This window comes from Rhineura floridana, chromosome 2, assembly GCF_030035675.1.
Source record: "Rhineura floridana isolate rRhiFlo1 chromosome 2, rRhiFlo1.hap2, whole genome shotgun sequence".
NCBI lineage: Eukaryota > Metazoa > Chordata > Lepidosauria > Squamata > Rhineuridae > Rhineura > Rhineura floridana.
The window spans coordinates 116,871,379-116,896,156 of NC_084481.1; the positions used below are offsets into that span (position 1 = coordinate 116,871,379).

A 24,778-nucleotide genomic window follows, 5' to 3' on the forward strand; every position below is an offset into this window, starting at 1 on the left:
TTGCTGCCCAACAGCTTCCCTAGCTGAGCTGACGGAGATAGTCTCGGAGGTATTGTTGAGGTCCCCCAGACTGGTGGTACTGGGAGATATCAACATTCATGCCGAGGCTGTCTTGTTCGGGGCGGCTCAGGACTTCATGGCCTCCATGACAACCATGGGGCTGTCTCAAGTTGTTACTGGCCCTACGCATGTATCAGGACATACTCTTGATTTGATCTTCGACACTGGTCACGGGGATGGTGATCTGAGGGTGGGGTATTTTTCATCTACCCCATTGTCATGGACAGATCACCGCTTGCTGAGCTTTAGACTCACGACAGCCCTTTCCCTCCGCAGAGGTGGGGGACCTATTAAGTTGGTCCGCTCCCGGAGGTTTATGGATCCTGTTGCTTTCCAGAGTGCTCTGGGAGTTTTTCCGGCCGATAGTACTGGCGCTCCTGTCGAGGCCATGGTCGACCTGTGGAATACGGAGATGACCCGGGCCATTGACATGATTGCCCCCGCGCGCCCCCTTCGGTGCAGAACTCAAACAGCACCGTGGTATACCCCGGAGCTGAGAGTGATGAAGCAAGAGAGAAGGAGGCTAGAGTGCAGGTGGAGGCGAACTCCTGATGGATGTAGTCATTCTTTGGTGAGTGCCTCCACTAAGGCGTATGTAAAAGCGGTTAGGGCGGCAAAAAAGTCTTACTTTGCTGCCACCATTAGATCATCTCTTTGCCGCCCAGCGGAGCTTTTTGGGGTGGTACGAGGGCTCTTACATTCTGCCCCTCATGACACTAAAGAAACATCAGAAGCCCGCTGCAACGAATTTGCGGAACACTTCCAAGACAGGATTGCTTGCATCCGTCAGGACTTAGACTCTGATGTTATTACAGATGATTCCATTGGAGTGTCCAGGGCGTGGTCTTGTCCTCCATTGTTGGATGAATTTCAGTTGGTGCAGCTTGAGGAAGTGGACAAGGTGCTTGGAATGGTGCGGGCGACCACGTCCGCCCTGGATCCTTGCCCATCTTGGCTGGTGAAGGCTGGCAGGGCTGTAACCACCGGCTGGGCCAAAGAGGTGATAAATGCCTCCTTGAGAGAGGGAGTAGTCCCTGGTAGTCTCAAGGAGGCAGTAGTGAGACCTCTTTTGAAGAAACCTTCTTTGGACCCAGATGTTTTGAACAACTACAGGCCGGTGGCGAATGTCCCTTTTTTGGGCAAGGTCTTGGAACGGGTGGTCGCCGGCCAGCTCCAGGCCCTTTTGGATGAAACCGATTATCTGGATCCGTTTCAATCCGGTTTTAGGCCCGGTTTTGGCACCGAAACAGCCTTGGTCGCCCTGTATGATGACCTTTGTCGGGAGAGGGACAGGGGGAGTGTGACTCTGTTGATTCTCCTTGATCTCTCAGCGGCATTTGATACCATCGACCATGGTATCCTTCTGGGGAGGCTCGCGGAGTTGGGAGTTGGGGGCACTGCTTGGCAGTGGCTCTGCTCCTACTTAGCGGATCGTCGCCAGAAGGTAGTACTTGGGGAACATTGCTCGACACCCTGGACTCTCCATTGTGGAGTCCCTCAGGGGTCGGTCTTGTCCCCCATGCTTTTTAACATCTACATGCAGCCTCTGGGTGCGGTCATCAGGAGTTTTGGAGTGCGTTGCCATCAGTACGCTGATGACACGCAACTCTACTTCTCCTTTTCACCTTCTTCAGGTGAGGCTGTTGATGTGCTGAACCATTGCCTGACCGCGATAATGGACTGGATGAGAGCTAATAAACTGAAACTCAATCCAGACAAGACTGAGACACTGTTGGTGAGCTCTTTACCTGCCCAGATGGTGGATGTTCAGCCTGTTCTAGATGGGGTTACACTCCCCTTGAAGGAACAGGTTCGTAGTTTGGGGGTCCTTTTTGACCCTTCCTTGTCGCTTGAGGCTCAAGTGGCCTCGGTGGCGCGGAATGCGTTTTACCATCTTCGCTTAGTAGCCCAACTACGCCCCTATCTGGACAGTGACGATCTCGCCTCTGTTGTTCACGCTCTGGTAACTTCTAGATTGGACTACTGTAATGCGCTCTACGTAGGGCTGCCCTTGAAGACCATTCGGAAACTTCAGTTAGTGCAAAACGCGGCAGCCAGGTTGTTGACGGGGACCCATTGGTCCGCGCATATAACACCTGTCCTGGCCCGCTTGCACTGGCTACCTATTTGTTTCCGAGCCAGATTCAAGGTGCTGGTTTTGACCTATAAAGCCTTACACGGTGTGGGACCGCAATATCTGATGGAATGCCTCTCCCGCTATGAACCTACCCGTTCACTTCATTCAGTATCTAAGGCCCTCCTCCGGGTACCAACCCATCAAGATGCCCGGAGGATTGTTATTAGATCCAGGGCCTTTTCTGTGGTGGCCCCCGAACTATGGAACAGCTTACCTGAGGAGATACGCCTGGCGCCTACGGTACTTTCTTTTAGGCGCCAGTTTAAGACCTGGTTATACTCCCAGGCATTTTAACGTTCATGTTTTATATTCAATGTTTTTTACTCTACCTTGTTGTGACCTTGTATGTTTTATTGTAACTTTGTATTTTAACTCTGCTGTTCACCGCCCAGAGAGCTATTCGCTATGGGTGGTTATGATGCGTCCTTCCCTGGCTCTCCCTGTCAGGTTCCTACCTGCTTGTGGTTACTGCCTGTCTCTAGGCACCACCAGGGACTCCACCAGTCCGGACCGCACTCTCTTATAGTTTCTCTCCCCGCTCTAGCACAGATCTCAACAGATCCCCCTGCTAGGCAACCACCAGTAACGTCCCAATACTAGTATTCCCAGAGACTCTGAATACTGGTATTGTTATTCTCTTCACCGCTGCCACCATTTGTTACAGTTCCCCTTCAGCCTTGGTCATTACCTTACCCTCCCTTCTGGTCTGTGAAACCCCAGCCAAGGATCAGGCCTTTGGTAAACCAAATTAAGTATTTATTACAGATAACAAAGCTAACAAGATTAACAAGATTTCTTCTTAAGGCACATAAGCATATGGTTTTACTCAATACTAATCCGAACTCCACCCCCCTCCTTCTTCACACTCTCCTGGTAAACCACTCTCTCAAACCCACCAAACAACCCACTCTTTCTCTTCTCCCCCCCGATTCCACTCTCACTCTTCCTTTTATACATTCAGCCATTTTAAACACTCAGCCAATCATCTCGCATTCTACTGCCCATTCACTCCCCCTCCTCTTTCACTCCACTTACCATGTATCTTCTAAAACAACAACACTTACCATATATACATTAATATAGGAACATCACAGCGGTCTATAAATAAAATAAAATAAATAAATAAAATAATAAATAATAAATCTGTCTTTCATACCTCATTGTAACACACTATTGTTTAACCACATTATCCAGAATACTGCACCACAAGTAGAGAGCAGAAATGAGAAAAAGCAGATTCTTATATGATTTTTAAAATTGTTTCTCATGGATAAATTTCATTTGTCTATCTCCATGTATGTTGGGTCATTTATTTCTATTCTTTATATGTGCATGAGGGGAAACCATAATGCTATATATGCTATAAATCTGAAATACTGCCTGCTCAGAGCTTGGAAAAGTTACTTTTTTGAACTACAATTCCCATCAGCCCAATCCAGTGGTCATGTTGGCTGGGGCTGATGGGAGTTGTAGTTCAAAAAAGTAACTTTTCCAAGCTCTACAGACCCTCTTGGGTGTTAACAACAGCAGAGAAGGGTCCTCTTGGTAGTTTCACCATTCTCAGAATTTTGCAGCAGGGGTTAGTCTGGGAGAGGCCATTCTCTGTGGCACCTCCTAGGTTGTGGAATTCCCTGCATTGTATCGTTTTGTCATATGCTAAAGATGTACCTCTTTACCCTGGCCTTTAACACTGGAGATAATGTGTTTTCAGGATCCACTCTACTCCTGTGATTATGATTTGTTTCAAACTGTTTTTAATATTGGATCTTAAATTGTTGTAACCCGCCCTGGGTCCTTGGGATGAAGAGTGGGTAAAAATCAAAATAAATAAATAATAAGACACACAATGCTATTTGTTCATGCGTATATGAGAAGAAATGGAAGAATGGATTTGACAATCAGGATCAGCATTGTGTGTGCATTGGTCTGTTTGTAGAGTTACACCTGTCTGTCTGCATCAGAGCAGCATATGCCTACTGATCTGTACAGCTCTGTAGCAGGGAAGCAGCATCAATGGTTACTGCTGCCCTAGAGCTAGACTTTACTGTCAAGACCATTGCACCTTCAGGCAAAAATTGTGTAAGAGCTCTCCTTTTCAACTGTGCTGTTTTGTACCAAAGACAATATCCAAAACTTGATTTATAGCAAAATAAATGGAAAAAGATATTTTGTACTTATATAACTAAAGTTCATCTTTCTGTTCTTCTTCCACCCCCACCCCCACCTCCTGGACTTTACTGCTTATTAGGAGAAAGCTCAAATGCAAAAAGATTTATGGAGAATTGAAGATGTTACAGCTGGCCTAAGTACAAATAAATCCAACTACAAAGTAATCATAGAGTCTATAAAGAATCCAGGTAAGGAAAACTCATTGCAGATATTAAAATATATGTCTACTTATCTCTATATTCTCAAATATGTAGATTTAAGTTTGAATTAAATTTAGCAAATGTATTTCCTGCAGTATTATTATTATTATTAATTTAATTTGTATTCCACCCTTCCTTCCCACAGGAGCCCAGGGCGGCAAACAAGGCACTAAAAATATATTAAAACATCATAAAAACAAATCTTAAAATACATTAAGACAAAACAGCATTAAAAACATTTTGAAAACTTTTTAAAAAGGGTTAAAAACATTATTAAAAAACATATTAAGCAATTCTGGCACAGACACAGACTGAGATAGCTCTCACCTTAAAAGGCTTGTTGAAAAAGAAAAGTCTTCAAAAGGCACTGAAAAGATAGCAGAGATGGCGCCTGCCTAATATTCAAAGGGAGGGAATTCCACAGGGTAGGTGCTGCCACACTAAAGGCCCGTTTCCTATATTGTACAGAACGAACCTGATAAGTTTGTATCTGCAGGAGGCCCTCACCTGCAGAGCACAGTGATCGACTGGGCATATAAGAGGTAAGATGGTATTTCAGGTATCCTGGTCCCGAGCTGTATAGGGCTTTGTACGCCAAAACTAGAACCTTGAACTTGGCCCGGTAGTAAATGGGCAGCCAGTGCAATTCTTTCAGTAGTGGGGTGACATGTTGGCAATACCCTGCTCCAGTGAGCAGTCTCGCCACTGCATTTTGCACCAACTGCAGCTTCCGGACCAACCTCAAGGGCAGCCCCACATAGAGCGCATCACAGCAATCTGGCCTAGAGGTTACCAGTGCATGGACAACAGTGGTCAGGCTATCCCGGTCCAGAAACGGCTGCAGCTGTCTCACCAGCGAAAGCTGGTAAAATGCACTCCTAGCCACTGATGTCACCTGGGCCTCTAGCGACAAAGATGGATCCAGGAGCACCCCAAGGCTACGGACCTGCTCTTTCAGAGGGACTACGGCCTCATCCAAAGCAGGCAACTGACCAATTATCTGAACTCGGGAACCACCAACCCACAGCGCCTCTGTCTTGTTTATCAGTTTATTGGCCCTCATCCAGCCCACCACCGAGTCCAGGCAGCGGTCCAGGGCTTGCCGGCCTCATGAAGAGCCTTATAAGTTAAAGCCAGGATCTTAAATTTGGCCCGCGCAACCACAGGTAGCCAGTGCAATTCCTTAAGAACTGGGGTGATATGGTCACGGCAGCGACTGCCCTTAATCAGGTGAGCCACCGCATTCTGCTCTAGCTGCAGCTTACGAACCGTAGTCCAGGGAAGACCAACATGTAAGGCATTACAATAATCTAGCCGGGATAAGACCAGAGCATGTACTACTTTGGGAAGCAAGTGGCTCGGGAGGTAAGGGCGTATCCTTCGGACAAGATGTAGTTGATAAAGCACCGCCTGACTGACGGCCGCCAAATTTAAGAACCTGGCTTCAAGTTATAAGGCTCTTCATGAGGCCGGCCCACTCTATTTAAAGAGTCACCTTCACTCGCTCCAGGGGTGCCGGCTTACAAGATCGTCCTTGAATGGCTCACTTCTTATACCTCCAGTAAAAGAGGCGAGGTTGGTGAGGACAAGGTCTAGAGCCTTTTCTATTGTGGCTCCTATGTTTTGGAATTTGTTGCCAACTGACCTCCGTCAGGCCCCCCTCCCTGTTATAATAATAATAATAAATAATAAATTTAATTTATGTGTCGCCTATCTGGCCAGTGGCCACTCTAGGCGACGTACATACAATAAATATAGCAAAATACAATACAAAAATACAGTGTAATAGTGTAAATTATAAAACAAACAATACATAATAGGAGGCATGTAAACAAAAAATATTAAGCCTCCCCAGAAATCCCAAAAGCCTGTTGAAAGAGCCAGGTCTTTAAGGCCTTGCGGAACATATTCAGGGAAGAGATGTGCCGAAGATCTTGTGGGAGGGAGTTCCAGAGGGTGGGGGCCGCCACTGAAAAGGCCCTCTCTCTAGTACCCGCCGATCTAGCTGCTTTGGTTGGTGGGACTGAGAGAAGGCCTTGTGTGGCCGATCTTGTTAGGTGGCATGATTGGTGGCATTGTAGGCGCTCCTTTAGATAAGCTGGGCCGAGACCGTATAGGGATTTAAAGGTTAATACCAACACCTTGAATTGGGCCCGGAAAACAACTGGAAGCCAGTGTAGATCGAACAACACTGGCGTGATGTGGTCCCGGCAATGACTGTTTGTGAGTAGTCGAGCCGCCGCATTTTGTATAAGTTGTAGTTTCCGGACCGTTTTCAAGGGTAACCCCACGTAGAGCGCATTACAGTAATCTAATCGAGAGGTGACCAGGGCATGCACTACCAGTGGGAGCTGATGAACAGGAAGGTAGGGTTGCAGCCTACGTACAAGGTGTAGTTGATACCAAGCTACCTGACTCACAGCTGAAATCTGAGCCTCCATGGACAGCTTGGAATCAAGTACAACCCCGAGGCTGCGGACCTGGTCCTTTAGGGGTAAACTCACCCCATTGAACTTCAGGTCAACAGTTCCCAACCTTCTCTTGTCCCCCACGAGTAGTACCTCGGTCTTGTCGGGGTTCAGTTTCAGCCTATTTCTTCCCATCCATCCACTCACGGACTCCAGGCACTTGGACAAGGTTTCCACAGCCAACTCTGGCGAAGATTTAAACGAGAGATAGAGCTGAGTGTCATCCGCATATTGGTGACACTGCAGCCCAAATCTCCTGATGATCGCCCCCAGTGGCTTCATATAGATGTTAAATAGCATGGGAGAGAGGATAGAACCCTGTGGCACACCACAATTGAGAGGCCAAGGGTCTGAAACCTCCTCCCCAGTGCCACTTGTTGGTACCTATCAGAGAGAATACGTAATACGGTGCCTCCTATTCCCAATCCCTCTAGGCGATGTAAGAGAATACTGTGGTTGACAGTATCAAAAGCCGCTGAGAGATCGAGGAGGACAAGGAAGGTGAATTCTCCCCTATCTAATGCCCTCCTCATATCATCTACCAGAGCGACCAAGGCTGTTTCAGTTCCGTGACCAGTCCTGAAGCCCGATTGGTATGGATCTAAGTAATCCGTTTCATCCAAGTGTGCCGACAACTGATTGGCCACCACTCGCTCAATGATCTTGCCCAAGAATGGTAAATTCGAAATTGGGCGAAAGTTATTAAAAACTTGGGGATCCAAGGAGGGCTTCTTCAGGATGGGCTTTACAATTGCCTCCTTGAGGGCTGATGGCATCACACCCTCTTTCAAGGATGTGTTTACCACCGCCTTGATCCCCTCACCCAACTTCTCTCTGCATCTCATGATGAGCCACGATGGGCAAGGGTCAGTTAGACAGGTGGTAGGCCTTACAGTCGAGAGCACCTTGTCCACATCCTCAGAAGAGAGAGGCCAAAAATGATCCCAGCATACCAGCGTGCAACTGGTCAACTCTGGTTCATTCACTGTATCCACGGCGCACGGGATCGAGCTCCGTATGTGTTCGATTTTATCAGCAAAGTGCTTAGCCAAAGTGTCACAGGAGGCTTTTGACTGTTCCAAGGGTTCCTGAGCAACTGGACCGACCAGGCTTCGGACCACTTGGAACAACCTCCTGGGACAGCACTCTGCAGACGCAATAGAGGCAGTAAAGAAAGCCTTCTTTTCTGTCCTTATTGCCACTTGGTAGGCAGTTACTGCTGCTCTAACTTGTGTCTGGACACCTTTGGAGCGGGATTTCCGCCACCGGCGTTCTAGTCGTCTCACCTCCTGTCTCAGAGTACGCAACCGTGGCGTATACCACGGTGCTGAGTTCTATTCAGGGGGAGAGGACGTTTCGGAGCCACCCGGTCTAACGCCCCGGTGATCTTTCCATTCCACTCCATCACCAGGGTTTCAACCGGGCAACCTTCAGCAGGTTCCAGTTCCCCTAGCGCAGTCAGGAATCCATCAGGATCCATCAGGCGCCTGGGGCGGACCATTCTAATAGGTCCATCACCCCTGCGGAGAGGGTGTGGCATCGAGAGATCCATGTTTACCAGATGGTGATCTGACCATGACACAGGAGTGGAAAGAACCACTCCCAACTTCAGAGCACTTTCCTCCTCTCCCAGGACAAACACAAGGTCGAGAGCATGACCAGCTACATGGGTGGGCCCAGTATTACTGAGGTGCAGTTTCCAGGAAGCCATGGTTTCCAGGAAATCCCGAGGGGCTCCAGTGAGAGTGGTCCCGGCATGCACGTTGAAGTCACCCAGCACTAACAATTCTGGGGACCATGACAATGGGGTGACATCCACCCCCTCATCTCCAGACTACCCCTTCCTCGATCTGGAGCAAAAATCAAGTCAAGGGTGTGCCCTGCCCTGTGTGTCGGGCCAGTAACAACTTGAGACAGCCCCATGGTCGCCATGGAGGCCATGAAGTCCTGAGCCGGAACACTAGAGGCAGCCTCTGCATGGACATTGAAATCACCCAGCACTATCGTTCTGGGCTGCTCCAATGCCACAGCCGAGACAACCTACACCAGCTCGGTCAGAGAAGCTGCCGGGAAGCAGGGTGGACAGTACACCAACAGCAACCCTAGTTTGCTGTCTCCTCAGCCCAACACCAGGTGCAGACCCTCACAGCCAGCTCCAAGACAGAGTGGTTTCCTGGTGACAGAGATGGAAGTTCTGTAGACCACAGCAACTCCTCCCCCCATCCCTGTAGCCTGTGATGGTGCTGCAGCGAGTATCCAGGTGGGCAAAGTTGGGTTAGATCAACTCCAAGCTCACCCACCCAGGTCTCGGTAATATACACCAAATCGGCACCTTCATCCACAGTCAAGTCATGGATGAGAGTGGTCTTATTATGTACCGATCTGGCGTTAAACAACAACACACACAGGCCAATGGGCACAGCAGATGAGCAACGCGGAACCCATCCATGAGAGGAGTGGCAGCAAGGAACAAGGTACAGGTAGCCTTGCCTTCGCCTTCTATGGTAATTCACCACCTCCCCATGGCTATATTTCCCTCTGCCCATAATCACTGAAATTGGGGTGGCATCACTCCTCCTAAATACCTAATATGGGCCCAACACGAGCCCACCAACAAAGCCTGCCAGAGCGAGTTATCCCAGTAGGCCTCTGCGAGGATTGGGAACAGTCACACCCATTCAAACTTTTTCACACAAGGCCCATCTACTCCCCTCCTGTCTCACACCCAGACTTTCACTCTGAAGGCGTCTGGCAACTTTCTCCTATCATTCAGTTCACTGCACAGGCTCCCACCCTGTGCAGGAACTACACATGGGCCACGTGCCCTCTCCACCACCAATCTCCTCTAGACTGGTTTAACAGAAAAATTAAGAAATACAAAACAAGAGAAAGTAATAGAAGGGGGGTAGCGCCCTAGCCCTCGGGACTCCCTAAGGGGCTCCCCAAGGGCAGCTGGGCTTTTATGCCTCCTGGCCCAGCCAGCAGCTGTTGCAAGGGGCTGTGAGATAAACTGCAGCCTCTCTCTGGGGCAAGGGCCCAGGCAGGGGGCCCCAGTCCCTGCAGCACTTACCAGGGACTTCAGCTGTCTGGACAGACAGCAGCCCAAAGGAGCTAGTAGCCAGCACCCAGATGCCAGATACTCACTCCCAGGGCAGGTCTTCTTCAGTCCCTTCGTGCTGAAGCTGTACTTCCATCTAGTATATTAAGACAATATTTTAATCCCAGAAGAATCTCCTTGGCTCACTTCTAATCCTACATAATAATGGAAGATTCTCCAACGTTGTGTATTCAAATTGGTTGCTACTTACTGTTATGAATGGACCTTGAACTTCCTCATGAGCATAGCTCACTAGAAATACAAGTTCCTCTATTGTGATTGCAGCAGGATCTTTTGCTGGAGTTACCTGCACGTCACCCCCAAAGCGTGTGTAAATCTACCCTTAACCCAATGACACACACACAGAAAGTAAAATAAAAAGTAGTTTTATTAAGAGAAGAAACAAGGAAAAATATTGCAGTGTACAGTTACAACTTAACAATGAGCAGCTTTCTAGCTATTATTCATTTATTCCAGAACACTAGATAGACTAAAGCAAAGAGACTAAACTTATGCACACTTTCACATCAAACTCACCCACACAGAAAGAAAAGGAAAGAAAGAAACCCAGAAGTTGTGTATACCTTTCCTGGAGAGTTGCTGGGAGTCTAAGGCTGAGAGAGACTTTCGTATCTAGCCCAATGAGCCAAAGCTCCACCCTTGTGTAACCAGTGCTAGATTTGAAAGATCTCACAGAATCCTTAACTCTGAAGCTCTGCAATTGTCCCAAAGATGCTAGGGAGCGTTGATAAGAAAAGCAGCTGTTGGAGCCCTCCAGAAGAGGAACTGCTGACCCCTCCAAACCCCTCATATTTTATACCTTTTCTAACTGAACTAACCCCAATGTAATTGTGACCAGGAAGCTGCGGATGTGATAAATAAGAACAATGAAATAATTTAGGATCATGTCCTGCCCAGAGTCCGAGAGACGAGACGGAGATGAGACTGGAATTAATTCTTGTTTTATTAGAGTAACGGTTACATTGAAAGCAATGCGCTTCATAAACCTCTCTATATGCAGACTCACTACTGCCCCTAACTAGACTACTTAAACATGCTCTGCAGCGTGTGGAGTAAGTTGACTCAGCACCCCAATCAGGGGGGCACCACCATAAATAGGAAACGTCTTCACCCATAATCTCTGATTCCTTCGTAGTTCCACCTTCTGACCGACCCGCTTCTTGCATGGGGCAAGGGGGGGGCAAGCCTCTGCCTGCTCATCTGACAATGCAAACTCGCTAGGTGCCAGCTCGACTTCAGGGTGTGGGGAACCTGCTGGCGGGGAAGCATTTGAAGTGCCAGGTGGGGAGTCCTGGGGGGCTGGAGTTGGCGCACATGCAAGGTCATCCCCCAACAGCTCTGTTGGGGCGCTTGTAGGTGGAGCGAGCTCTGTGTTGACGGGAGGACTGTCCATGGTAACTGGCGGGCTGTCGACTTCACCCACTCTCTCAATGCCCTCAAAAACCTCATCCACCTCTGGCTCCTCTCCCTGCTCCTCCTGGGGGAGTTGGGGCTTGACCGACTCCTCTCCCTGCTCCTCCTGGGGGAGTTGGGGCTCAACAGATCATCAGTCAAGGAATTTGGTTTTTTCCAGAATCCATTCCTTGATGAATTCCCAGATAATGACTGCAATCTCCTACCTGTGAATTCATGATGTCTCAGATAATATCTATCCTGTCTCCTCCTAAAAGTTAAAATTATCACAAACCTTATACAAACTGTCAATCTTTGTTGGACTGGGCCAATGACACTAAAGGCTTGATTTCTTGTTTTTGTCAAATGAGCATCGCCAACACGGGGGATGACCAACAATGCTCCTGCAAATGATCTCAGTGATCGAGCTGGGATATAAAAGTTGAAGTGGTTCCTAAAGTATCCTGGGCATAAGTTGTTCAGGGCTTTGTCAATTAATATGAGGACCTTGAACCTGGCTTGGTAGTAGATGGGCAGCCAATGCAGGTGTTTTAACAATGGTTAAACAATTCTTCCTGGGTGACATTCCCCAAATTTCCATAGGAGTCAGGAAGTCTATACCCTCAGGCTTTCAAGATATGTAGATACTCAGAGGTCATGGAGAGGCTGTTTCCCAGGAATCTTTGCTATTGCAGGTTTTCCAAACTCTGGTTCACTGAGGTGAATCAAAGATTAAAAATCCCCAATATTTTGTTCCTCATTACATTACCATTCTTAATTTTTCTAACAAAAGCATATCATGCCTTGCACTGATGACAACTTTTCTTGCACCTTCTCATTAGCTTTACTATGCATGACCTACTGAGGTCAGTTAGATTCCTAGATGGAAGAGCTGGAACACTGAATGTCTTTTTATATCTTCAAAAAAACAGTTAAATAAATATTAAGGTGCTGTATCTAAATCTTTTATTCAGTTTCATATTGTGCATTATGCATGTGGATTCCTCGGTGCTTGTGATCTACACCTATGTGTAACATGCCTTCCTTTTTGCAGAGAGAAAAACAGTGCCTTCGTTTTCAAAGCCTCTAGTGCCTTCATTATCATCTACTCTCATGTCAACAGACAGCAAATTTTCTACTCAGCAAAGTCCACTATCTAGTCCTGTCCAACCTTCCTTAGAAGTCAGACTTTTTCCTCAGCCTTATATGCAGCCTAGAATGTTCTCTCCGTCCCAACAAGTGAAAAAAGCTGACCCTCCAATTCAGTCACCAGTAAAATTAAAGCAACATTTTGTAAGTGTCATAACTACAGTATCATGTAATCAGTGGCCTAAATGTATCTGGGAATGGGTTTTCCTTGTGTATACATACAGTAATGAAGCATGATACCAGACATGAGCATCTTATTCTGACTCTCCTTACTTCAGAAATGAAATACTCTTGAAATAATACAATCCGCTGACTTAACCTGTCAATGCTACTAAAGAAAGACAGATAACTGAGGAATAATGGCCTGAACACTCCTTCAATAATGTTATTTTAAAGTTTAAAATTATTTTTATTTTTTAAATAATTTTTGTACATATTAAAATGGCACTCTATTGCTGAATAAGAGTCTGAACACAACAGTCTGAAGAATTTGTTTGCTTCTTAACATTGTATCAGGAAGATGAAGCACCACCAAGGCCTCCTCTCCCACAATTGTACAGCCCTGATGATCACCCACCAGCTGTTCCACCTCTTCCCAGGGAAGCCACTGTCATCAGGCACACATCAGTGCGGGGCTTGAAACGACAGTCAGATGAAAGAAAACGAGACCGTGAATTAGGACTGTATGTGAATGGAGATTACAGGGCAAGTATATAGCCCTAAGTTTTGAAATGTATTTGTATTGCTTTAAAAATTGTTGTTCTTCTAACATGACCATCATGATATGTGATGATTACAGGAAGGCAGTATAAGTCTCAAACAGAATTATGAAAATGTGTCCTAAATATTTGCAATCTGATTTAATCTAGTATTCATCTGTACAGGTAGAACTCCGTTCATATGTGAGTGAACCTGAATTGGCAACAATAGGCAGTGATCTGAGTCAACCTGTTGGTTTTCTAGGTACTGAGAGTAGATACCAAACATTACCTAGCAGAGGTAAGTCAAAAGATTGATTTTTATATCATAATATTTTATATATTATGGCTTTCATATGCTATTCAAATAATTCAGGACCATAATGATAATTCATATTTCATTATAATTTATTTCATATTTTTAACCACCCTCCTTCCATGGAAGCCCAGGGTGGTATACAGCATAATAAAATACAATACATACAAAAATTAAAATACCTACGTTACATCACTAAAATCACCAATAAGCACAAATGCAGACTCAAAGCTGTTTCATCCCATTTGATTGTGAGTGTGTCAGAACTCCTGATGTTACTTAAAGAGAGAAGGATAAAAGGGTCCTGATCCAGTCCCATTCTGAATGCATAAGCTTTCATTGTATCCCCTCCCCTGGCAATCTAACCTACATAATTGAGACTATGTTATCCCAAAAGCAGAAAACTTGCAGTGAGCATTGGTAACTCACACCAGACATTCAGTGAACAGTTCAGTTGAAACAATCTAGTGTACATAGCTTAAGTGTGAGGTCAAACCTATCCACCAAGCATCCCCAAGAGAAAATATTCTTAGGCCTCTGGCACGTGTTTACCACACTCAGTATTCATCTCCACTTATGGCAATCTTTGATAAGCTATTCTCTGATAACAGAGCTTGAGTTGAAGGGACAAAGAATCCTTGCTTCACCAGGCCAGATTATATCCTAAAATATTCTTCATCAACATATCCATCTCTTTTATAAAACAAATTAGATTTTATTTCAATAACTTCTCATAAGATATGTTATCCTTTCTTGTGGCCATTCTTTTGTCTTAAGAACTTCAGCCCTGCTAGATCATCCTAAAGGCCTATCTAGTCCAACATTCTGTTCCCACAGTGGCCAACAAGATACCTGTGGCAAGCCCACAAGCAGGACATGAGTGCAGTAGCTCTCTCTTGCTCATTTTCCCCATCGAATGGTATTAACAGGCATGCTGCCTCTGATCCTAGAGGCAATAGATAGGTATCATGACTAGTAGCCAATGATATCCTTATTCTCTTGTTCTCTTTGTCTAATATCCTTCTAAAGCTGTCCATGTTGACAGCTATCACTATATCTTGTGATAGCAAATTCCATCATTTTACCTTCCATTGTTTTACTAAGCTCCCTGTGAATGAGTAAGAACATAAGAGCCTGCTGGATCAGGCCAGTGGCCCATCTAGTCCAGCATCTTGTTCTCACAGTGGCCAACCAGGTGCCTTCCTTTTGTCTGTCCTGAATCTCCCAACATTCAGTTTCATTAGATAGTATTATGAGAGAGCAAAACAATTCTTCCTACGCAGTTTTGCCACACCATGCATATTTTATGCACCTCTATCATGTCCTCCCTTACTCACCTTTTTTCTAAGCTACAAAGCTCTAAATTTTGTAATCCTTCTTCATAAGGGAGTTGCTCCAGTCCCTTGATAATTTTGGCTGCCCTTTTCTGAACTTTTTGCAGATGTACAGTATCCTTTTGAGGTATGATGGACTAGAACTGCACATAGTATTCCAAATAGATTGTGATAGTCACAATTTTATTTTGATTCCTTTCTTAATGATATCCAACATAGAATTTGCCTTTTTTCCCCCAGCAGCTGCACATCAGGCTGACATGTTCATTGAATTGTCCACAGCAACCCCAAGATCCCTTTCCTGGTCAGTTATTGCTGGGTCAAACCCCATCACTGTATATGGGAAGTTAAGATTTTTATCCCAATGTACATCACTTTGGATCACATTTGCCCTTTTACTTCCCATTATCCAATTTGGAGATGTCATTTGGAGTTCATTGTTATCCCTTTTTCTTTATACCACCATAAATAATTTGTCGTCATCAGCAGACTAAGATCCCGTCACCACGCCACTCAACTGTAACTCCAGATCATTTATGAACAAAGTTTAAAAGTCCCAGTACAGATCCTTGGATATCCCACTTTCTACCTCCTTCCATTTTGAGAACTGTCCATTTATTTCTACTCTCTGCTTCCTGTTATTTACCCAATTTCTGATCAATGAGAGAATGTCTCCTCTTATGCCATGACTACTAAACTTGCTCAAGAGTCTTTAGTGACAGATCTTGTCAAAAAACATTAACAATGTCTGCTGAATCACCTGTATCCATAAATGTATTGACACATTCAAATAACTTTAAAAGGTTGGGGAGACAAGACTTACCTTTGTAGAAGACATGTTGAGTCTTTTTAAGCAATCCTTGTCTTTATGCTGAATAATTTTGTCTTTAATGGTATTATCCACCAGCTTATCCAGAATAGACCCTAAGCTAGCCAGCTTGCTAGATTTCCCTTCCCACCCACCCACCTGGTTCCTTTTTTAAAAAATTGTATTATATTGGTAAATTTCCACTGCTCTGATACAGAGGCTGATCTTAGGGACATGTTGTATATCACACATTATAACAACATTATAATTGAGAATTAGTGCCTAAGTTTGCTTCTTTTTTCTTCCTTCTCACTAATTCCTTTTCCTTTTATATTGTGCCTTCTGGATTGTAAATTTGAGGGCAGAGACTGTGAACACTGATATTTATTTTAAGTCCTCTGGAGCCTTTTTCTCCTTTGATAAACAGAATATAAATGCTTTAAATAAATATTTTTTAAAGAATACCAGCAGTTCCATATTTGAGTTCTGTAAAAATTCTTGGATGGATGCTATCTGGACCCAATGATTTGTTAGTTTTTAATTTGTCAGTAAGGTCTAGAACAGTGATTCCCAAACTTTTTCCTATGGACCATTTGAAATTCACAGGTCTTGGCAGACCACTTAATGATTTTTCTGCCTGTTACAGTAATCGCGGTATCATAGAATCATAGAGTTTGAAGGGCCTTGTAGGCCATCGAGTCCAACCCCCTGCTCACAGCAGAAAATCCACAGCTAGAGCATCTCCCGCAGATAGCTGTCCAGCCTCTGCTTGAAGACATCCAGCGAAGGGGATCCCACCACCTCCCTAGGCAGTCGGTTCCATTGCCGAACTGCCCTTACTGTCAAGAAGTTCCTTCTAATGTCCAATCTGAATCTACGCTCCTGCAACTTAAAACCATTAGACCTAGTCCTACCCTCTGGGGCAGCAGAGAACAAATCTGTACCCTCCTCTATGTGATAGCCCTTGAGGTACTTAAAGAGTGCAAGCATGTCACCCCTCAGCCTTCTCTTCACCAGACTGAATATGCCTAGTTCCTTCAACCTTTCCTCATAAGACTTGTTCTCCATACCGGCTATCATCCTCGTCGCCCTCTTCTGAACCTGCTCTAACTTGTCTATATCTTTCTTAAAATGAGGCGCCCAGAACTGAACACAGTATTTCAGATGAGGCCTGACCAATGCAGAATATAGTGGGACTATTACTTCCCTCAACCTGGAAACTATAGCTCTGTTTATGCAGCCCAAAACCGTGTTTGCCTTTTTTGCCGCAGCATCACACTGCTGGGTCATGTTCAACTTGCGATCCACTACAATTCCAAGGTCCTTCTCACACGCACTACTGCTAAGCCTGGTATTTCCCATCCTGTACCTGTGCATTTTGTTTTTGTGGCCTAAATGCAGAATCTTGCATTTGTCTTTATTGAATTTCATTTTATTAATTTCAGCCCAATTTCCTAGTCTATCCAGGTCCCTTTGGATTTTATTCCTGTCTTCCATTGTGTTAGCTATCCCTCCCAGTTTTCCATAGGAGGTATGCCATCAGTGCGGATAGTGACTCCACCTATCGTCCGAAGGCAAGAATGTTTCTGAAGTCAAGACTAGGGGCATCAGGCCCCTCCCACTCTCAGTTCATTCTTGCCTTCGTACCAAACAAGTTTGAAATTCTTGCTAGCGTAGCTTCTGATAAGTTTTCTCTGTATTTGTGTGACGGGTGGGAGGTTTGTGTGTGTACTCCTGTACCTTCCTTTTCCCCTCTCCTATCTCAACTGTTTTGGCTATACGTAATTTGTTCTGGGGAATTTCGTTGGGGGGGTTCTCCCTTGCCCTCGTTTTTTCCCCCGTCACCAGCCTAACGGCTCTTAGGGAGACCGCAGCTGCGGCTCCCTTTTCCCTCAGGCGGCGGACGTAGTTTCTACTCAGGAGCTTGCGGCTGCAGCTTCCTGGTCCGCTCCGCCGCATATTTCGTGCCTTTTTTGGCTGGCACTTACAAGGAGCCTGCGGCTGCGGCTCCTTTTGTCTTTGGTTACTGCCGCAGCAACTTTTTGAGGCAGCCCCAGAGCCTAGGCTCCGTGTCTTACGGACATTCGGGGAGACCGCGGCTGCGGCTCTCCCTCCTTTAGCAGGCGAACTACAATTAACTAGAGCTTGCGGCTGCAGCTCTCTGTCCCTGCTGCCTCTATCCTTTTTCTCCCCCCCCTTGCCGCCTATTCTCGCGGCAGCTCCAGAGCCTGCGGCTGCGGCTCTGTGTCAGAGCCCCTATCTGGTGGGGTTGCTCCGCCTCCCCCGGCTCGTCTGTGGCATCTTAAGCCTACCGCAACTGCCTTTAGAGCCCGCGGCTGCAGCTCATTCTTTCCCTCGTTTGCTGAGCCCAATCGTGCTCTCCCAGCCCAGCGGTCCCAGAGTTTTGGTTTGAGACTGTTTTGTGCTTGCTGGTGCGTTCCTGTGACCGCCATTGCTTCTTTATCACCCCAAGCTTCTCTGATTGGCCAATTTTCCCGCTGTTTTTTGCGGCCGCCATTTTATTTGTCTCTTTCTGTCTAGTCAGTTACAGTGCCAAAAAGGGGGGTCTCAATTACACGGGCTGTAGTTTGCAGAGCCAAGGCTTTCTGGCAGCCCCACAGCGTGATTTACATAGCTTTCTGTCTGCTACTGCTGCTGCCTCTTGCGACTATTTGAATACTGCAACTGCTTGAAGCTGTTGATACTATACCAAAACTGTTTGAACTGTGCATTCTGCCCCATCCGTGGCCGTGTACAAAGACTGTCCATACTATACAAAAGCTGTTTGCTCTGTACATTCTGCCCCATCCGTGGCCGTGTACAAAGGCTGTTGGTTATATACAAAAGCTGCTGGACCTGTACAAAGCCTGTTATTGCTGCAACTGATACCTAGTGTGCAAGGTGTTCATACCCAATAAATCCTGTCTGGACTGTACATTCTGCCCCATCCGTGGCCATGTACCAAGGCTGTTGATATTATGCAAAGCTGTTTGAACTGTACATTCTGCCCCATCCGTGGCCATGTACCAAGGCTGTTGATACTATACCAGGCTGTTTGAACTGTACATTCTGCCCCATCCGTGGCCGTGTACCAAGGCTGTTGATACTATATAAGGCTGTTTGAACTGTACATTCTGCCCCATCTGTGGCCGTGTACCAAGGCTGTTGATACTATACCAGGCTGTTTGAACTGTACATTCTGCCCCATCCGTGGCCGTGTACCAGGCTGTTGATACTATATAAGGCTGTTTGAACTGTACATTCTGCCCCATCCGTGGCCATGTACCAAGGCTGTTGATACTATACCAGGCTGTTTGAACTGTACATTCTGCCCCATCCGTGGCCGTGTACCAAGGCTGTTGATACTATATAAGGCTGTTTGAACTGTACATTCTGCCCCATCCGTGGCCATGTACCAGGCTGTTGATACTATACCAGGCTGTTTGAACTGTACATTCTGCCCCATCCGTGGCCGTGTACCAGGCTGTTGATACTATATAAGGCTGTTTGAACTGTACATTCTGCCCCATCTGTGGCCGTGTACCAAGGCTGTTGATACCACGCAAAGCTGTTTGAACTGTACATTCTGCCCCATCCGTGGCCGTGTACCAAGGCTGTTGATACTATACCAGGCTGTTTGAACTGTACATTCTGCCCCATCCGTGGCCGTGTACCAGGCTGTTGATACTATATAAGGCTGTTTGAACTGTACATTCTGCCCCATCCGTGGCCATGTACCAAGGCTGTTGATACTATACCAGGCTGTTTGAACTGTACATTCTGCCCCATCCATGGCCGTGTACCAAGGCTGTTGATACTATACCACGCTGTTTGAACTGTACATTCTGCCCCATCCGTGGCCGTGTACCAAGGCTGTTGATACTATATAAGGCTGTTTGAACTGTACATTCTGCCCCATCCGTGGCCGTGTACCAGGCTGTTGATACTATATAAGGCTGTTTGAACTGTACATTCTGCCCCATCCGTGGCCATGTACCAAGGCTGTTGATACTATATAAGGCTGTTTGAACTGTACATTCTGCCCCATCTGTGGCCGTGTACCAAGGCTGTTGATACCACGCAAAGCTGTTTGAACTGTACATTCTGCCCCATCCGTGGCCGTGTACCAGAGCTGTTGATACTGTGCAAAGCTGTGCAAATATTACATTCTGCTCCATACTGTACCACACCTACGGATACTGTGCCAAGATATCTGGACGTGCATTCTGGTCGTGTACTAAGACTGTTCATAGTGTACATTCTGCCCCATCGTGGCAGTGTACTTAGCCATCAGCCAGTGCATTCTGCCCCAATCGTGTGCCGTGTACTGAGCCTGTTCGGGTCTGTACATTCTGCCCCATCGTGGCAGTGTACTGATACCCATAGAAAATATAAGATGGCGGAACAGTGCATTCTGCCCCATCGTGGCAGTGTACTGCTACCCTTAATAAATATATGATGGCAGAACAGCCAGAGACAACCCAGGCAACCTTACAAAGCTGTTTGGACTGTACATTCTGCTCCATCCCATCTGTGGCCGTGTACTAAGCCTGTTCATAGTGTACATTCTGCCCCATCGTGGCAGTGTACTTAGCCATCAGCCAGTGCATTCTGCCCCAGTCGTGTGCCGTGTACTGAGCCTGTTCGGGTCTGTGCATTCTGCCCCAGTCGTGTGCCGTGCACTGCTACCCTTAAAATATATGATGGCAGAACAGCCAGAGACAACCCAGGCACCCAAGCCGAAACAACAGCCAGAGGCAAACCAGACGACCAAGCCTCAAACACCTAAGGCGGTCAAACATAAGCATGTTAAAGCGGTTGCCAAAACAAAACATCTTGCCAGCCACAGCACAACCAAGCGACCTCGCTATGTCTCTGCTCCAGATCCAGAGGGTTCAACCCATGCACAGTTAACTACCCTCTTTCAGTCTCCTGCTCCGTCCTCTGATGAGGAGGACTTCCCTGGCTTTTCTGAGCATCCAACGGTCACCCAACCCAGGGCTTACTCTATTTCACAACCTGTGGGGCCGTCTGCACTTCCGCCTATCCAAGAGCAACGGGCTACATCTCCGGGACTGCAGCTGTCCCAGGAGTTCATTACTCAACTTCAGGGCATGCTGTCGTTTTTCGCTCAGAGACAGTCACCATCACACACCACACAGTGGGGACCAACTTGCTCACAGTGAGACGAACCCTTCATGTTCTCCAAATCCGTTTGACATTGCCAGGGACAGGTTTGCTGATGACGTCTCTGGTGCGGAAGATTCCGCATTTCCGCTGCAAGATGAAGGAGACGTCTGGAGTGACCATTCGGAACATGAGCAGGATACATCCTATCGCCTCTTCGATTCCTCAGACTACCAGCCTCTTGCGCGCAGAGTGTTGAACACCCTAGGCCTTCAATCCACCCCAACTGCAGATGCTACTCCCGCTTTAAAAGGGGCCAGGGTCTTGAAATCCCCTGCTCCAGCAGAACACTATCTACCTGTGCCAGACCCCATCGCTAAATTGGCCAAGGATGAATGGTCTCACCCCTTACAAGCACGCCGTTTTAATAACATTGCGGACAGACTTTATCCTTTGGCCCCGGACTTTACTACCAAGCTGGCCGTCCCTGGCATAGACGAGCCAATTTCCAGTTTAGTTTCCAGATCTCTCTTGCCACAGGAAGGAGAATCTCATTTAAAGGATGCCACTGAGCGGAGACTGGACTTCGCCTTACGCGAGTCTCATGAGGCTACCGCCTTTTCTATGCGGGCATCTACATCAGCCTCTATTTTTACCAGGGCAGCGATGATGTGGTTGGACGACCTCATCGAGGATCCCAATCCAGACCCTGTTTCTCTGCGAAGATCGTTAATAAAATTGCGCAAAACAGCTGCTTTCGTGGCCGACGCCACCTTGGACGCGAATCAGCTAGGGGCACGCGCCATGGCGGCTCAGGTTGTGGCCCAACGGACACTCTGGCTTCGTCACTGGCAGGCTGACTATACTGCCAGAGTTAATCTATCACGGGCACCTTATGCTGGATCTTTACTTTTCGGCGAGGAAGCACTAAAGGCAGTGCTTGTTGACCCTAAGAACACTCGAAAGCCTGTCTTGGCCACAGTCAGAAACATCAAGCGCAGGCGGTGTTCCTGTCTCCAGACCACATAACCACCATCACAGACATCGCAAGATCCCTGATGCACAAAACATCCGCAGACGTCATGCTTCTAGCCAGGGCTCTAGGAATGTTGGTGTCCACCATTCACATTGTTCCATGGGCTCGAGCTCATACTCGTCAGCTACAGTGGGCCTTACTGCCGTTCCAACACGACATTGCCAGCTCAAACCATCGAGCCCCAAACTGCATTTATCATTCCGCTGGTGGACGAGGGTAAAACATCTCACCCGGGGCACTCCGTTCAGAGAACCCCACAGGACTGTCATCACCACAGATGCCAGTCTCCTCGGCTGGGGAGCCCACTGCAACTCTCAGTTTGTTCAAGGGGTTTGGACCGCAGCAGAACTGGCTCAGAGTATCAATTGGCTGGAGCTAAAGGTGGTCCACTTTGCTCTGCTCCATTTTCAATCTCTGCTCCCCTTGGACCATGTTCTTATTCGAACCGACAACACGTGTGCAAAATCACATTTGAACAGACAAGGGGGAACGACGTCGCGTTCCTTACAGGATCTAGCTTACCTCATCTTCGACTGGGCGGAACACAATCTACAGTCCTTGAAAGCAGAGCATCTCAGAGGTATTTGGAATGTGACAGCGGACTGGCTCAGCAGACAGCAAGTCTTTCCAGGAGAATGGAAACTTCATCCGACCATTTTCCATCTTCTCCAGCGTTGATTCGGCCCCTTCTCAGTCGACCTGTTTGCTTCCAGTCGCAATTACCAGCTTCCCAGGTACTTCACACGATACCTGGACACGACAGCGGAAGCGGTGGATGCTCTGTCAGTACTGTGGCCGGATGGCCTATTGTACGCCTTCCCTCCAATAGCACTGTTAGCCAGAACCTTGCGAAAGGCACGGCGCGAGAGGGCACGGCTAGTGCTGATAGCACCATATTGGCCCCGTCGACCGTGATTCTCGGATCTCCTTGCAATGTCGGTGACGAATCCTTGGCCACTACCAGTCAGGCCAGACCTCCTATCCCAGGGCCCAGTATGTCATCAGGACCCCAAGTGGCTCAACCTAACAGCGTGGCTTTTGAATGGCGACATTTGAGGTCGGCTGGACTGTCGGACGCTGTCATTGACATTATTCTAGCCTCGAGATGACCATCCACCACCCGTATATATCAACATACTTGGGTGGCTTTTTCCAGGTGGTGTCAGACTCAGCACCTCGATCCTTCACAGGCTACAGTACAACAAGTACTGCAATATCTTCATAGGGGCCTCATGATGGGACTTAGACCCAACACATTGCGTCGACACGCGTCCACTCTGTCGTCCATTCTTTCAGTGTCCTCCACTGGTGCCCCTATTGCCTCACATCCGTTCATCAAACGCTTCCTCAGAGGCACTGCTCTACGTTCACCGGCTGTAGTCCACCGTTTTCCCTCATGGAGTCTGTCAAAGGTTCTGCAGGGCTTACAATGGCCTCCGTTTGAGCCTCTCAGGACTGTGCCTTTACGTCTGCTGTCCTTCAAGGTCCTGTTCCTGATTGCGATCACTTCTGCGAGACGAGTGTCGGAACTGGGTGCATTGTCTTCTGCTCGCCATCTCTGTGTCTTTCACAAGGATTCTGTTGTGCTGAAAACTGATCCTTCCTTCCGCCCCAAGGTCAATTCAGTCTTTCATTGCAATCAGGACATTGTGCTTCCTTCGTTTTGCCCGAACCCAATCATCCTCTAGAGAAGGCTTGGCATTTGTTGGATGTTCGGAGGGCTCTCAAGACTTACCTGTCTAGGACCCAGGAGATTCGACGAACGGAGTCTCTGTTTGTATCCTTTCATCTGAGGTCTATGGGGCATAAAGTAACCAATTCTACCTTATCCCATTGGTTAAGGGCATGTATTACCTTAGCATATGAGTCCCTTAAGCTGCCAGTTCCAGCTAGTATAACAGCTCATTCTACTAGGTCAGCTGCCACTTCGGCTGCTTTTGCTACTAATGCTCCTGTTGCTGATATTTGCAGGGCTGCCATTTGGTCTACCCCACACTCGTTTATAAGGCATTATAAAATAGATCGCTATGCCTCTGCTGACGCCTCATTTGGCAGACGAGTGTTGCAACAGGTTCTTAATGAGGATTAGCATGTGGGTGGTCCCTCCATGTATGGGCTGCTTTGGTACATCCCGCAGTGATGACATACCTCCTATGGAAAATGTACCATTGGTCTCACCTGAAGGGTGATTTTCATAGGAGGTATCCCATCACGACCCTCCCAGTGGAGGATGCCTAGATATTTTGTTGGGAATGTTATATATGCTTTTACGCTATTTTATTACATTTGTCAGTGAAGTCAAGACTGCTATTACTGTTATGTCGCTATTTTAGAGTCAGATTATTATGAATGTTGCTATTATGTTATGTTCTTGCTGGTAGGCCTGTTGACCTTTTTTCCTGCATTTTTAGATATTTATATTGGATTCGCTGCGAATGAACTGGAGAGTGGGAGGGGCCTGATGCCCCTAGTCTTGACTTCAGAAACATTCTTGCCTTCGGACGATAGGTGGAGTCACTACCCGCAGTGATGTGATACCTCCTATGAAAATCACCCTTCAGGTGAGACCAATGGTACATTTCGTATCATCCGCAAACTTCATAAGGCTTCCCTCCACCCCGTCATCTAAGTCATTGATAAAAATGTTGAAGAGTATCGGCCCCAGGACAGAGCCCTGTGGCATTCCACTCGAAACCTCCTTCCAGTCCGAAGCAGAGCCACCGACGACCACTCTTTGAGTACGGTTTTCCAACCAGTTGTGAATCC

At 47.0% G+C, this 24,778-nt stretch overlaps 1 protein-coding gene across 1 annotated transcript in view; it reads left to right on the top strand.

The window, feature by feature from the left end:
• PLEKHA7 (pleckstrin homology domain containing A7) overlaps positions 1-24,778 on the top strand; it is a 326,893-nt gene that overhangs the window by 259,331 nt on the left and 42,784 nt on the right. The window contains exons 18-21 of the mRNA XM_061610264.1: positions 4,446-4,554; positions 12,599-12,837; positions 13,210-13,398; positions 13,578-13,692. Of these exons, the coding sequence (XP_061466248.1) occupies positions 4,446-4,554; positions 12,599-12,837; positions 13,210-13,398; positions 13,578-13,692 (652 nt within the window). The remainder of the gene's footprint in view (positions 1-4,445; positions 4,555-12,598; positions 12,838-13,209; positions 13,399-13,577; positions 13,693-24,778) is intronic.